This window comes from Gymnodraco acuticeps, unplaced genomic scaffold, assembly GCF_902827175.1.
Source record: "Gymnodraco acuticeps unplaced genomic scaffold, fGymAcu1.1, whole genome shotgun sequence".
Taxonomy (NCBI): domain Eukaryota; kingdom Metazoa; phylum Chordata; class Actinopteri; order Perciformes; family Bathydraconidae; genus Gymnodraco; species Gymnodraco acuticeps.
The window spans coordinates 1,860,596-1,874,698 of NW_022990652.1; the positions used below are offsets into that span (position 1 = coordinate 1,860,596).

General features: G+C 38.4%; 1 protein-coding gene across 1 annotated transcript; it reads left to right on the forward strand.

The window, feature by feature from the left end:
- Positions 1–847: 847 nt before the first annotated feature.
- rassf6 (Ras association domain family member 6) lies at positions 848–8,813 on the forward strand. The gene is given in 12 exon segments (XM_034229506.1): positions 848–1,048; positions 3,860–3,927; positions 4,635–4,713; positions 4,920–4,967; positions 4,969–5,081; positions 5,991–6,085; positions 6,373–6,572; positions 6,667–6,768; positions 7,418–7,469; positions 7,552–7,670; positions 7,779–7,876; positions 8,550–8,813. Coding segments are annotated over 11 exon segments (1,041 nt in total). The 5' UTR covers positions 848–1,048; positions 3,860–3,868; the 3' UTR covers positions 8,626–8,813.
- Positions 8,814–14,103: the final 5,290 nt, after the last annotated feature.

Below are 14,103 nucleotides of genomic sequence, written 5' to 3' on the forward strand. Positions count from 1 at the left end.
CCTATAGCCCCACCTGGTATTGCTTGCTACACCTGTCCTGGTGTGGCAACATTGAGTGTTTGCTCTTTGCCTAACAATGAGCGTCATGACTGTGGTGCCTATGATTGAACCCATTTATTATGTCTTTATAATGTTTGTCCTCAGTAAACTCTCCTGGATTATCGTTCTCTTTATTCTACAACTGTCAATTTGTATGACCAGCTGCATGATGTCAATTTTAGATTTCCATTGACTTAGTGTACAGTGTATACATTGTTGTAGTCCTTAAATGAAGTACTATTTTGTACTGCAAACATTTGACCTGAAAATGCATTGTTTGTTGTCGATCATTGTTGGGTTTTATATACATTTCACCTATTTGTTCACTATGTACATAATAGTTTTTTTTCCACATTTATAAGTTCAGCTTTGCTTTCCTTGCTTTATTAAGTATGTTTCTGTTTTTGTTAGTGTAAGTAGAACAATTTCAAATTGTAGTCAAACTCATTGTGTGTACTCATACATGGTAAAAAAATACTGACTCAGATATTGAATAGATCAAACCTTTAAAGTTGGCTAGCAGCTTGAAACTTAAAAAAATAGGTTGCTTTAACACTCAGTCTCTTGTCACACACACGCACACACACACACACACACACACACACACACACACGCACACACACACACACACACACACACACACACACACACACACCACACACACACACACACACACCACACACAGACAGCAGGCGAGTCATATCTGGTGTCAGTCAGCCCCTCCTTCTCGACACTGTCTCAGCGTGTCTTGCAATAATTAACCAGCTGCTGCAGTGTGCTCTACAACCTCACCTCCGACCACATGCACTGTACTCTGGACCTATGACAAACACAAACACACACACACACACACACACACACACACACACACACACACACACACACACACACACACACACACACACACACACACACACACACACACACACACACACACACACACATACACACGCAAAGAACCTCAAACATGGAGTGAATCATCCTCATTTGTTTCGAGACTGTTGGCCAGGTAGGAGTGAATGTTTCTTTCATCATTTGTTATTCCATGCTTTTAATTTGATTTTCTATGGAAGTAAAAGATCAAAAAGCTGCTATGTTAAGCCAACAATAGCATTTATTAATACCGAAATTATTTGAATTTGACCATAGTGTAATGGGTAATTAAAACTAAGATAGTGCAGTGTTTGAATAACAATGATAGTGTACAATTTGAATAACAAACAGCTAACTCCTCTTTCATTGTCAACTTGGTGAAGCAAGCATTTATGTCACAGTTCATATAACCTAAAGTCTCTGGGTTTCAATTGTATAAATACCTTTTTCATTTTACAACTCAGTGTAGGGTCTGTTGCACTTTTTGTTTATACAGACACAGCAGATACATTGCTAGAAATTATGTGTAAAACATGTGTTATGTTAATCAGTGTAAGGCAGTAAATGCATTTTAATATACTAAAACAAAACCATATAAGAGATTGTGATTAAACGGGACATTATACTAAGATAACATAATATTTAGGGCAAGTGATTCAGAAACAGCAAGTACATTACTAAAGGAGAAAGGAGTGTAAAGGTGAGGCAGAAAGAGGGGGAGTGGCATACAGGAAAGCAATACAGGGAGAGAACGGGTGTGTCATGGTTTGCTTTGGCTTTTTTCCCACTGGCTATGACTGTGTCGTTTTTTACAATAAAAATGCAGATGCATACATTGTATCTTGTTTCACTCTTAACCGGTAATACATATCAAAGAATAGCAAAGTCTCTCAATTTGTAGTCACTCAAAAAGTGTTGTGTGGTGAGCCTCATGGGGTTATAGTGCAGACTTTGGCCCTGTCCGATTATTTAAAAGTCCCTGATTGTCTTGTTTTGTGAGATTCCTTTGATGCTTGGAACAGTTATGTTGATCTAAGGCTAAAATAGCTGCTGCTTAAAGAACAATACCTCTGTTGGATGTATTAACTCTCATAGATTATTGACTTTTGAACTCCATGTGATTCACAAATCACACACACGCCATTTGGATGTCTTTGCTCAAGGAACACTCAAAACCTACATGTTGAGGCTTGTGAGACAAAGAGCTTGCATGAGTTCAAGTTAGACATACATGAGAAAGCTTTGGACTTGATGCACCCAAAAAACTGAAAATGTATCCTCTTAACTACTTCTTCTTCTTCTTCAACATTATTCTGTAAACTTATAACACATATTTTCTATGAAAGTATATCTGCACATGCCCCAGGTGAAGTATGTTCATTCTCAAACATGAAAATAAACATGTTTTTTTTTATGTAGACATGGATCACTGTTGAGATCCAGAAGAATAGAAGCAGATTTAAGTGTTTTCGTGCATTATCAACAAATATTACAGACTGAGTTTAAGAACAATGATCTGAAATGAAGCTCATTTATACATTTTTGGCTTGAAAAAGTATGTTTGTAACTTTAAATTACGGAGGTTAATTCAAGCAGAACTCAAGTAACAGTCTCCTTGGTGAAAGTCTTGTTTGACCAATGTATACCCACCCTAACCTCCTCTATGTGGAGGTGAAATATGATTAATTCGGACAAACGCAATCTGAGACAATTTGAATTGACCTAAAACTGCAATTGACAATGCATTTTAGTCGTATGGAAATGTAATTTTGAGGAGATGAGGTGGACAAACATTTTACTGCTTCTTATGTTTTTGCTAATCTCAAGTTTTGAATCTTTTCTTGTATGCACTCTCTGTTACCTAATATTGAACATTCTGAAATCTTACTACACTATAATTAAAAAAGAAGTGTATAACTTCACCAATGGGCTTCACTTTAACATGTTATAAAATGCAATGACGTGTATACATCACAACAGATATAAGTTAAGTATAGTGTAAAACATAATTTGTGATAGCCGACATTTCACATGTGACATCCGATGTGTCAAAGAATCATGTGATAAATGCCAATATGGGCACATTTATTACGACATTATGAAACATTTAATTCCTTATCTTTGTTTTGAAGGTGATCAGTACGCAAGTTTTAGATTGATAAAATGGGATCTCCTTATTTTTTTATAACCATTGCATGGAAAATTGCATGCTGTACTTGTTTGTTTGCTGGTATAAAGTGGTTCTTCCCTGTGTATGACGGGGGTTGCTGGGGCATGATGACAACTGCTAAATACCTTAGATATTTCTTAGCAGCAAACAAGCTCAGACAGAGAGCTGGAAAAGGTGAAAAAAAGGGACGAATAGGACTATAGCATTCATTCAGAAGAAAGAAAAAAAGGTTCAAAAAGGAGAAGCCACGTGGATACTTCCAGCAGGCTCTGCTCATATGCTTCTGTGACCGAAGAATAAACAAATGTTCAGCTCTACACTGTCATCACTGGATGCTGGGTGGAGTACTGTTATTAAATCTCTCAGAGAAGGCACACACAAAAAAGAAAGTGAAAGAGTTAAGGAACGGCAAGAGCGAGAGAAGGACAAATATAACACAGAAACTTCAGAGAGAGAGAGGGAGAGAGGAAAAAAAGATATTTAAAGCAGAGGAGAAAGGGACAAAGAGACAGAATATATGCTTGTTTTTCATGTTAGACGGTAAGACTAATAATATTGTTCCGTGTGGAAGGATTAACACCGTGTTGGTTTAACCAGTGCAGTGTTGTTCGTTTTCTGTGTAATTCGTTCTCCGTAATGCTGCTAATGTGCCTTCATTCAGGAAGTACCATTCAACTAGTTGACCGTGTTAACTACTGCTCCAAGCTCTAGAGTTCACAGAAGCTGTTGCTATGAATAGTTTGTTCTTTCATGTGTTATTTTCTATTTTCTCTGCAGTAACCCGAGATGAACAAAGCAGATCTTCTCCCAGTGATTCATGCAGGGGACGGGAGGACTCTATCCAGGTGGGACACTGCTAAAACTCTGCTGAATTTTGCCTGAAAGTACTCCAGGATGTGGTACATATAGACACTATCAAGTTTACTGATAATCACCTGGGATTAAAATACTCATTCATTCAAAACCAGAATCAGCTAAAGCTTAAAACAAGGACAACAAAGTGAACATAATCAAATGTATGTGTTTAAACATTTGTGTGAAAACCCTTAAGGCACTTGAGAATCAAAAACCCTTGTTTTTATTTCCGCATTCAATTCAAACACAACGTGCATATATTGTGTGACGGCAGGTTACGTAACACACTTCTATTTTGAAGGCATAGAACAATTGAAATTCACCTGGAAAAAAACCTTCTGGTTGTATGTATATTATGGGTCAGTGTTGCACTTCAGCCTCTTGTGGCCGAAATTAGTATTCCAACAACAATTACATAAATTAATAAATTAAAAATCACCATCCACAACTGTGATAGTAAGGAAAGGGCAACATATTGCAACTTAGAAAAACTAATCTGCAAAACCTTTTTTACATAAATAAAAATGTTTTATATTTGAATGGTAATAAAGAAATGTATGACAAAAAGATTGACAGTGGTGTATGCAGTGTGTTAAGAGTTGTACTTGACACTAATGCTAAATAAACAGAATGTATTTAAAATATAAAATCTATAAATTCCAGTAATAACAGATTTGTTCTGTTGTGTTTATTTCAGAGCAGAGTTTCTCTCACTGCTGAACACCTACAACTGCTTTCTCAAGGACCACACTCAGCTCCACCTCAGTTACTCACTGGTATGTTAAAATAAGACATTATTGTGATCTCCTTTTATTATTTGAAATAACTTGTCACAGCTGTATCGCATACAGTATCTTGAAGGCTCTTATTTATAACCAATAAATAGCTGCCTTTTACGTTTGGCTCATAAAGTGTAGTGTTATTGAATGTATTATAGTAATTATACACCGTGCAGGTATCTTTGGGTCTGTGTGTGTAACAGGATGGTGATGGAGAGGTGGTGGTGGAAGGCTTCCTGAATATCTCCTGGGGGGGTACGGAGACCCATCCGTCTGAAGATACAGGACGATAAACAGATGCTGCCCTTCGCTCCTCTGATCTCTCCCGGACCCACCAGCCCAGTCAGCCCCATCGGAGACAAGAGGTGCCTTTCAGATTTTCTGTTCATTGGCATTAGAAAAATAAGATGCTATTTTGTGAGATTATCTTCTTCTTGCTGATGGAATCATCTCAATAACATTTTATGTCATCCTAATTTGACCAGTTAAAACCAGGCAATGATAATCATTTGGGCTGTTTTGCTTCCATAGTGTGTCTTGTATAGTGTATAGTGTATACTTTTAGACTAGAAAAATGAAAACAAATACACATTTGGGTGTTTATTTGACTTTCTTTGTCCATTGATGTCTGGAGATTTATTTTAAATTGACCAAAAATGAGCATTAGATAATCCCTAATCTGTCACATTAAACATAACATTTAAGAAAACTTGCAAAAATACATTGTATTAATGCAAGTAAACAACTGGGGGAGTTAGTGATAACTATAAGAATTTGTATTCCCAATTTACCTTTGACGTCTTGCACAATTTAGTTGGGTTTGTTTCTAAGCTGTATTATCAATATCATACATTATAAAACGTTTTATATTTGAAAACTAAAAGATTTAAATTACTTTAGAAACTAGACTTTACAAGTAGATGTCTAAAATTCTAAAACTCTGTCCTAGTTTTTTTTCAAATGCATTTGTCCTTTTTAAACATACAATAAAGTGGGCTCCTAAACAGATACACAACAGTGTGAATACATTGGGGTTAGGGTTAGCATGAATTACCACTTCTAATTATTTAGTGTGAATAGTTTATTTTATTTATTTTTTTCGAGCGTGTAAAACCAAAGAAAATACAAATGAAACAAAAGATGATACAGACATGATACAGTACTATACAAATGAATGCAATAACAAAACGAAATATTTATAACAAAACGAAATATTTAATTAGAAACAGTTTTAAGTCTCTGAGATGATTCTTCCCTTCTCTGTCTTTTTGCAGGGGCATGTCTCGATGGGGAGAATATTCAGACCTTCACCAGATATATGAGATGTCCGACACACCACTTGACACAGTCGTCACCAAACCTTTGCCAGGTTGTTTTTAATGTCCTCCCATAGCCCAGGATGTGATGTTGTAATCATCGTAACCCTAACCTTAACCCTATCTTAATTCAAAGTAGAAACGTATTAGTAACTTTATCCTTTCGAGGACATTTAATTCAATAACACATTGTAATCAAACCTCATTGTTAACTTGATTGTTTTTACAAAAATATGTTGTCTTACCAACACCAAACAAGTCAACAGTGTGATATGTTTGGTCTTTTGCACCCAATGTAGAATATGGCACATTTTATTTAATGTTTATGTAACCTCTAAAGGCCCTGCTGTGTATGAGACGACCACGCTGCGTCCCGTGAGGCAGAGGAGCTGCGACCTGGAGACGGAGTCCAACCTGATCCGCTGTATGAGTGACGCCTCATTGGTGAAGAGGAGGAGGGGGAGGGGGAAGACATCGGCACAAAGGGAGCAAGAAAGACAACACCGCTTTTCCATAAATGGACACTTCTATAACTATAAGGTGGCTTTCTGCCCAACTTCATTATTTTTTAAATCAATGCTGTCATTTTCTTTCTATGTAACTTTCCTTTACCTTCTCCTGTCTTCTTCTACAGACTGCCATCTTTACTCCATCCTTTGGCACCCCTACTAAAGTTCGTATCTCAAGCAACATGAACACAAACCAGGTTATTGAACAGCTCCTACACAAGTTCAAGGTGAGTTTTTGTTCTTCAAATCGTAGGAGAAAATGCACAACATTGTCTTATTTCTGGTTTTAACAGACTCAATTCCTCTTAAATGGACATTTGCAGGATTAAAATGATTTATATTTATTTGACTGTTAATAAAGTTAAGAATTACACAGCAAAGTTTGGCTATGTTATTTGAAATGACTATTAGTTTCGTTTGAGTGTCCTTTTCGAGCTTCTTGCTCTTTTTTTGCATTTGCAGCATTTTTTTTATTCGAAAGGGTTCGTTAAGGCAGCGCTTTTAGTAAATGCTGTGTATGTGTTGTCAAGTTAGAGAAGATGTTTATACATTTTAATGTGTTTTGGCACATTTGTATTTTTGTAGTTGCATTGTTTTTTAAGCTGCAGCGCGTTTCTCCCTATGCCTGAGACACACTTCTAAATTGGGATATTGGGATAACACGTTTTGTATCCATGTATTATGGATTACACTGCCATATACAGCTTTTCATTTATTTAAGAAACATATATATATCATAAATATTTAAAAAACACAAATAATATAGGCTGAAAAGGGATGTGATTTACTAAAAAGAGAATAATAGACTTACATTTGTGAACCAGAGCAAGGATTGGTTATTGATGTAAACATGTTTCTTCTGTGTTTATTCAACAGATAGAGAACGACCCTCAGGAGTTTGCTCTATACTGTGTTCATCAGAGTGGAGGTAAGGTTTTTCACACATTACATTTAACAATTACAAGATGGAAGACAGCAAAATGCTTCACTGATGTTGTGTGTGTGTCCAGAAAAGAGGAAGCTCAGTGACGGAGACCAGCCCCTGTGGGAGCGCATACTGCAGGGACCCTCTGATGACATTATGAAGATCTTCTTGATCAACATGGACGAACAGGAAGTTAGCAATGCCGTGAGTTGTCAAGCAGTAGAAACCCGTCAAATACACTTTAACCCTCCTGTTGTGTCTTATTCGCTATTTGAAATGTCTTAGTTGACAAGGTTATTGTTTTTCTTTCAGGTAGCACAGTACCTGAACTTGGAGCTTCCTATCCTGGAGCAGGTTCTACTGAAACTCAGAGAGGAGGAGAACAGAGAGATACAGAGATTAGTAAACAAGTGAGTATACAATTGTAATTGTTGCATTGAAACACTTCCATACAGGATGCCATTTGCTTTATTGAGAAAATGTACAGTGACATCTGTAGATCAATTGGAAAATGCAAAGTTCTTGGCATTTTGAGGCATACATCCCTGAAAGGCAAGTGAGAACAAACATATGATCTATTTGTGTTACTCTCCTGGGATCCAAATATGAATATTTTAATTAAGTTCATTATTAAAAGAGGTTTTTGCAGGAGAATTTGTTTTAGTTTTTTGTTGTCGTTGTAATATTCATTCCAAACACCGGAGGCTGACCCTTTTTTAAATGTGTGTTTTTGTCACAAACACAAGAGAAAACTTTAAGAATCAAGAAATACATCACCAGAATTATTTTATTAATTTCCTGGCCTCAAATATAATACAACAACGTCATTATACTCAAGCCATAGAGTGCACAATCATATAACATATTTAGTTTGCTCTTTTTAGCATGACTTCATTCTCCTGAAAACATTTGTTCATCATAGACCATATTATAGTTTAAGTGTTTGAAAAACCTCTGTAGTAACACATCTGTGGCAGGTGATGGCGCCATTATTCTAAATTCCCTTTTTTTGTATTTGCTGTATTCTGGTGGTGTTTGTATATTTAAAATGTGTGTGTTATTTTTTGTCTGTGTGTCTGTCAGGTTCCACAACCAGCATCGACTCCTGTCCCTTGTACTGAACCGTAAAATGTCACCTCACATTGAGACAAGCGTGTGACAATTTCCAACACAAGGCCTTTCACTCATCACAGCACCACGAAGGAGTAGCTGTGGAGAACTATACAATAACATTAGGCGCACACTGCAGTACTTTTCCCACAAAGGTTCATGATAATTTAGTTCATGAGAACTCTTTAGTTCTCATGAACTAAGTACAGATCGCGTTCACACCGGAATAAATCCCTGGGGGAGGATTAGGCAAATGAAGCCGCTGACGTCACTTCTTCTTCTTCTGCTTTGGGTTTACTGGCAGGCCGCAAACCACTTCATGGCGTATACTGCTTCAGTAGAAGCTGCTGGGACTCCCAGCAGCTTCTACTGAAGCCTTCCGAGTAAATCGCCAGAACGCCGACACCTCCTCATTTCCACCGCTCCCATGTTTTATTTTGTGTTGCCATAAATTAGTATCTCTGCGTTTCTGCGCTGGGCTAATGCTAATAATGCTAATGCGAGGATAATAAAATGGCGGCTTCACAAAACATTTTGGGAGTTTTACGGGGCGTGGTTTGCAATCCGCCCAGCCAATCAGAAATAGGAACCGTTTACCCCCACGAAAGTCCCTGCTCTCTAGCAGGGACGGAAAAGGGGGTGAAAAGGTTCTCATGAACAAATGTTTAGCACCGGCTCTCTTTGGTGTGAACGCGACAAAAGAGTTCTCATGAACTAAGTTCTCATGAACCTTTGTGGGAAAAGTACTGCGGTGTGAATGGTCCTTATGGTTATTGATGCAAAAGTATGAATGTGAAACAAAAAGGTGAATATTCTGTAAAATACCACGGACAAACTGACAGAAACTGTTTTTTTCACAGTCACTTATGTCATTTGTGTATGTCAGGTGATCTATATTCCTTCCTTTTTTTAAAAATAATGTCCTGATGAAATTGTAAATGCTGCTGTAAATAACTGTAAATCAGTGTTTTGTGTTAATAAATATACTTTGTGGGACCAACATGACGTCTTATGTGTTTTTGTGCTCTTCAGTAAGATTTTCAGGGATTATGATTGAATTAAAAATGATTAAGTAGGATTATATATATATATATATATATATTAAAAAGCAAATTGAAAGTGTAACCTGATGTAAAATAAGTCTTTAACTTTATTAAGTCATTTTGTAATTTGAAGACATGTTTCCTTTTGTTATGGAATTAAAGGACAAACCTTTATTTTATTTCTTTATCATATAATTCCACACCATATGTTAGATCAAGACAAAACAAGACAATAAGGCTTCATACAGAAATAGGGGAAAGTAACAGGCATGACTCAATTCTCAATACTACAAAAGAAAAAGTACAGCTATATAGTTTAACAATAAAATGTAGTTAATTTCCTTTAATTAACATGCTGCAATTGCTCCTTTCAGCTTATAACAGATTCCCCTGATGCAAACCAAGCTTTACCTATCAGCTGTTTCGAGTTTCCTCCTGATTTCCCTCACCTGTTCCCAGTGGCGTTTTTATATGTACAAAAGTGGTGGGGCACAAAAAACTTAGATGTCTATATATAAGCTTCTGCAGTGAGGTTCATGGCTGGTGAGGCTCTGACTCTTCAGGTTATATGACCTAAATCAAAATATCATATTATTTTCAAAAGCTTTTTTTGTCTGATGCTTCAATTAATTTTAAACAGACAGTGCAACAAAAGGATACCCAAAAAATGTAATTGTATCATTTAAATATTGAATTGTTCTCTCTTAGTAAGATCCCATTTTCAATCAAATTGCAGTCTTACCTTGACATGAAGATTAAGTCCATTTGCCTATCCCTCTGGACAAAAATCTCTATTACTTTTTTGTAAAAGTCCTCCTTATGTTCTTGTAGTTTCAAAAGTCTATCATAAATCTGATCTAATCAATAGATTTATGATTCGAAAATTATATAAAAGTAGGGTAGACATGTGGATATTTTCCGGCTGAACAAAACGTGCATTTATCTAACAGGTTTGTTTCCCACAGATCTTATTTGGAGCTATTTTCTCAAATCCTATGGAGAAATATCATTGCTTTTTTGTGGAGGGAAGCCATGCGCAGTTTATTTCCAGGTTTTAGGACGCCTCACTGCAGCTCTCTCTCCTCCTCTTCACACACCACACTTTTCGCGGCACACGTACTTACAGCCAATCAGCTCTGAATTATGTGAGATGACGTATGGTGGGGATGGCAGCACAGTGCCCCTATGGTCATTATTTTTTTGCCACACACATTAAATAGGACAATACTCTGAGCATGCGCAGTGTAGTTTTTACAGTCACCATTGACTTAAACAGGGAGAGGGAGGGGCAGGATCGGGTTTTGTCCCACATGGCTCAAAACAGCTCAATAGGCACACATTGTAGACACTAATTAGAAGAACACAGACTAAAACAGCAATGTACAGACGAATCAGATGAATAAACATGATCTTAAAATATATTTTATATTTTTTTTTATTTATCTTTTGCATTTTTTTGTAATCATTACTTTTAATACTTTCTGCTGACACTAGGTGGGGCTGTGCCCCACCTGCCCCTAATGACCAGTCGCCACTGCCTGTTCCTCATTCCCTCATCAGGGTCTTATAAGCCATCCAGCACCCACTTTCTGCCAGATTGTCTCTTATGCCTCACCGGCTCTCAAGCCTCAGTTCTTGGTTGCAATCCAAACTTATTTTTATTTCTTAGGAAGCTTTCTGACAGTACTTAAATGCCAGCCATGATGAGTTGTTCAACATCTCTAGTTCAACCCGGAGAGACGTGATGTATGGAATACATATTTATTGTTACACGTCATATGAATGAGATGATTGCCATGATAATACAACAGGAGAATGGAATGGTGTTTGGCGATTAGGCCCCGGTTTGCAGGATAATCATTCAGGAGGGAAAGAACCGCTCCGATTAAATCCCCGGGGTCTAGACACTGGTGGTGGTGATAAGTAGGTGGGACCGGTCTGAAGAAGGAAGGTTTAGCTTTGTCCTGGAGGAGACGGGAGGCGAGAGGGGTGGAGGAGGGTTGCGTGTGGTCACCTGAAATGACAACTGACAGGAAGAAAGAGCAGACATTTAAGGAATTTAACGTGTGCAGCAATTGGCTGCTGAGGGGTGACGCCGACGCATTTAATGAGGGGGAAGAGAGCAATAGAGTGACGTGTAATGCCCCTGTCACACCAGCGCTTTCTCAGCTCCAGCTCGGAGCTGGAACCTGAAAAGCGCCGGTTTTTCCTGTTCACACCGCAGTGGCGCCGGCTCTTAGCTCCGGAATCCGGTCTAGAGGCAAGAGCTTCGGAGCTAAGAGGTGGCGTCGCTTACGTCTCTCTTACGTCGAGGCGTGCAGGAAACTAAACCCACCTCCCCTGAACATGGGTCGACTGTCATGCCTGCCTACAAGCAGTAGTGCTTATAAACACAATTTATAAAGTCAGGCAACACTAACCAGGCTTCGTGTGATTCTGTTTATTTGTACCTTACTTTGACCATCCGTTCACTGTTATTGATCATTGTGGAGAGAGGCAGACGTTTTGTTTTGTATTGTAGCAGCTATCGGATGGAATCAATACATGGGCTGCACAGGTTGTCGTGTCCGACTATCACAAGTAGAATCATAATAAAAATACGGCGGTAAAATGTGCCTGTAGAAAACGGTTTATGTCACAATATGATAGCAATAGCAAGTAGTCAGTTTAGCTTCGGTTGCTATGCTAACATCACCCATTTTATACCAGAGAAACTTTCATAACGGCGTTGTGATACCAAACAGCGTCAATTCAGACTGACACACATTCATTTAGGCTAAGGGGAACTGGGGATATGTATCAGCTGCTTGTGTGAGTCGGACAGTGAATACTTTAGAGCGGCCGCTGCAGTGTGAGCTAACCGGGAGCTAACGGAGGAGAATAAACTCCCGTAGAAGAGCAGCCAACACTGCAGCGGTCGGTAAATGCTGCAGAAACACATTAATAAACAATGAACCACGGCACTCTGGAGCAAAGTATAAGGTTGGAGAAGTCGTTATTCAATTTATTCTGGCTTCGTGTGATTAAAAGCAACACGATCATCGACCCGACGCAGTTCCCCGTTGTTGTGAGCGCCGTAATGCCGTTGGGGAGCAAATCAGCGATGTAAACGGTAACGTCATGACGCAGCAGCGGCAGCACCAGTCGGGTGCTGGGCGGTGTGAACAGAGCGGGAGCAGAAAAGGGAAACCGGAGCTGAACCAGAAAAGCTCTAGCTCGGAGCTAGAAAGGGAAAAGCGCTGGTGTGAAAGCCGCATAAGTGACTCATTGTTAGGTCTTCCTTATTGAACTTGCGCTTAAGCTTTCATATTATAGAAAATGGAGCTTCAATCCTTTACAGAAGCGAAGGAGATAATACTGTCCCACAAGTCCTTGCGACCACAACACTTAAAGTGATGCAACATTTTTCTGTTCACGGAAACAAGCGATTGTGACCGTTTAACCTAGAACATGTAAGTTATGGTACATCTCAAACATTTTACATCCAAAATGCATGTGTGCTTTTAAATGTGTACAGTATGTTAAACCTAAAGCCAAACTATGAACATTATGCTAATAATTGTTACAAGACCATCAAATACAATTAATTTATCATTTTCACCGTTGTCCACGTTAACAAAGTCCATATGAAACAACATCAGAACACATGGGGCCAAGTGTGTTTTTGTAGTCCATCTTAGGAATATTGTATTTTTCCCACAGCAGACATGCATCAATAACCTCCGCTGGTGCATCATAAATATGTTGCCCACCCAGTGTTCAGTTACAGTCTCCTAAAACCACGGTCGTCTAAGTCCTTTACGAAAAAAAAAAAATTATTCTCCCACCACCCTCATTTGCTAGCCTGCCTGTTTCCATTACCCACCTATTTCTTGGTTTTGCCTGCTTGCCTGCTCCCTTGTGCACATGTTCGGTGCCTGATGCAGACTTGTAATGCTCTCCAAGGGACCAGTCTCGCTCAATTAACTATTATCTGATCATCCCTGATATAGCTTTTTAGCTGAAATGCCTACCAAATCCCCCTAAGACTCAGCAGCAACACTTCAACAAAAAAAAAATGAAAGGTTGAGTATTGGGGAAAACCAAATGCATCTTAAATTATTTGAACAAGTCTTCCAAACTATTTCCATTTGATCAAATGGAGCAGGCATACAAATAGGAGATGTCTGTGTAAACCAGGAAAGTGCTTACAAGTGGAAACGCAGCCATCCTAATGGTTAAATAATGGTTTGGTGATGAGTGAGCGGTGGTGCCCGGGCTGTTTTGTGGCAAAAACGTTTTAAAGGCCTGCCAGCCCACCAGACAGCCTCACATTATGCAGTGCTGAGTCTAATTTTCCTCCGCCATGATGAATGACCAAATGAGAGCAAATGGTAGCTGGTTGTTTTATTAGAGGATAGAGTTTCCATGTGATGTTCTAACTTAATATGCCTTTAAGAAATGGAAAGAGTGTGGCATGGCATTACTACTGTATGTGGCTTCAG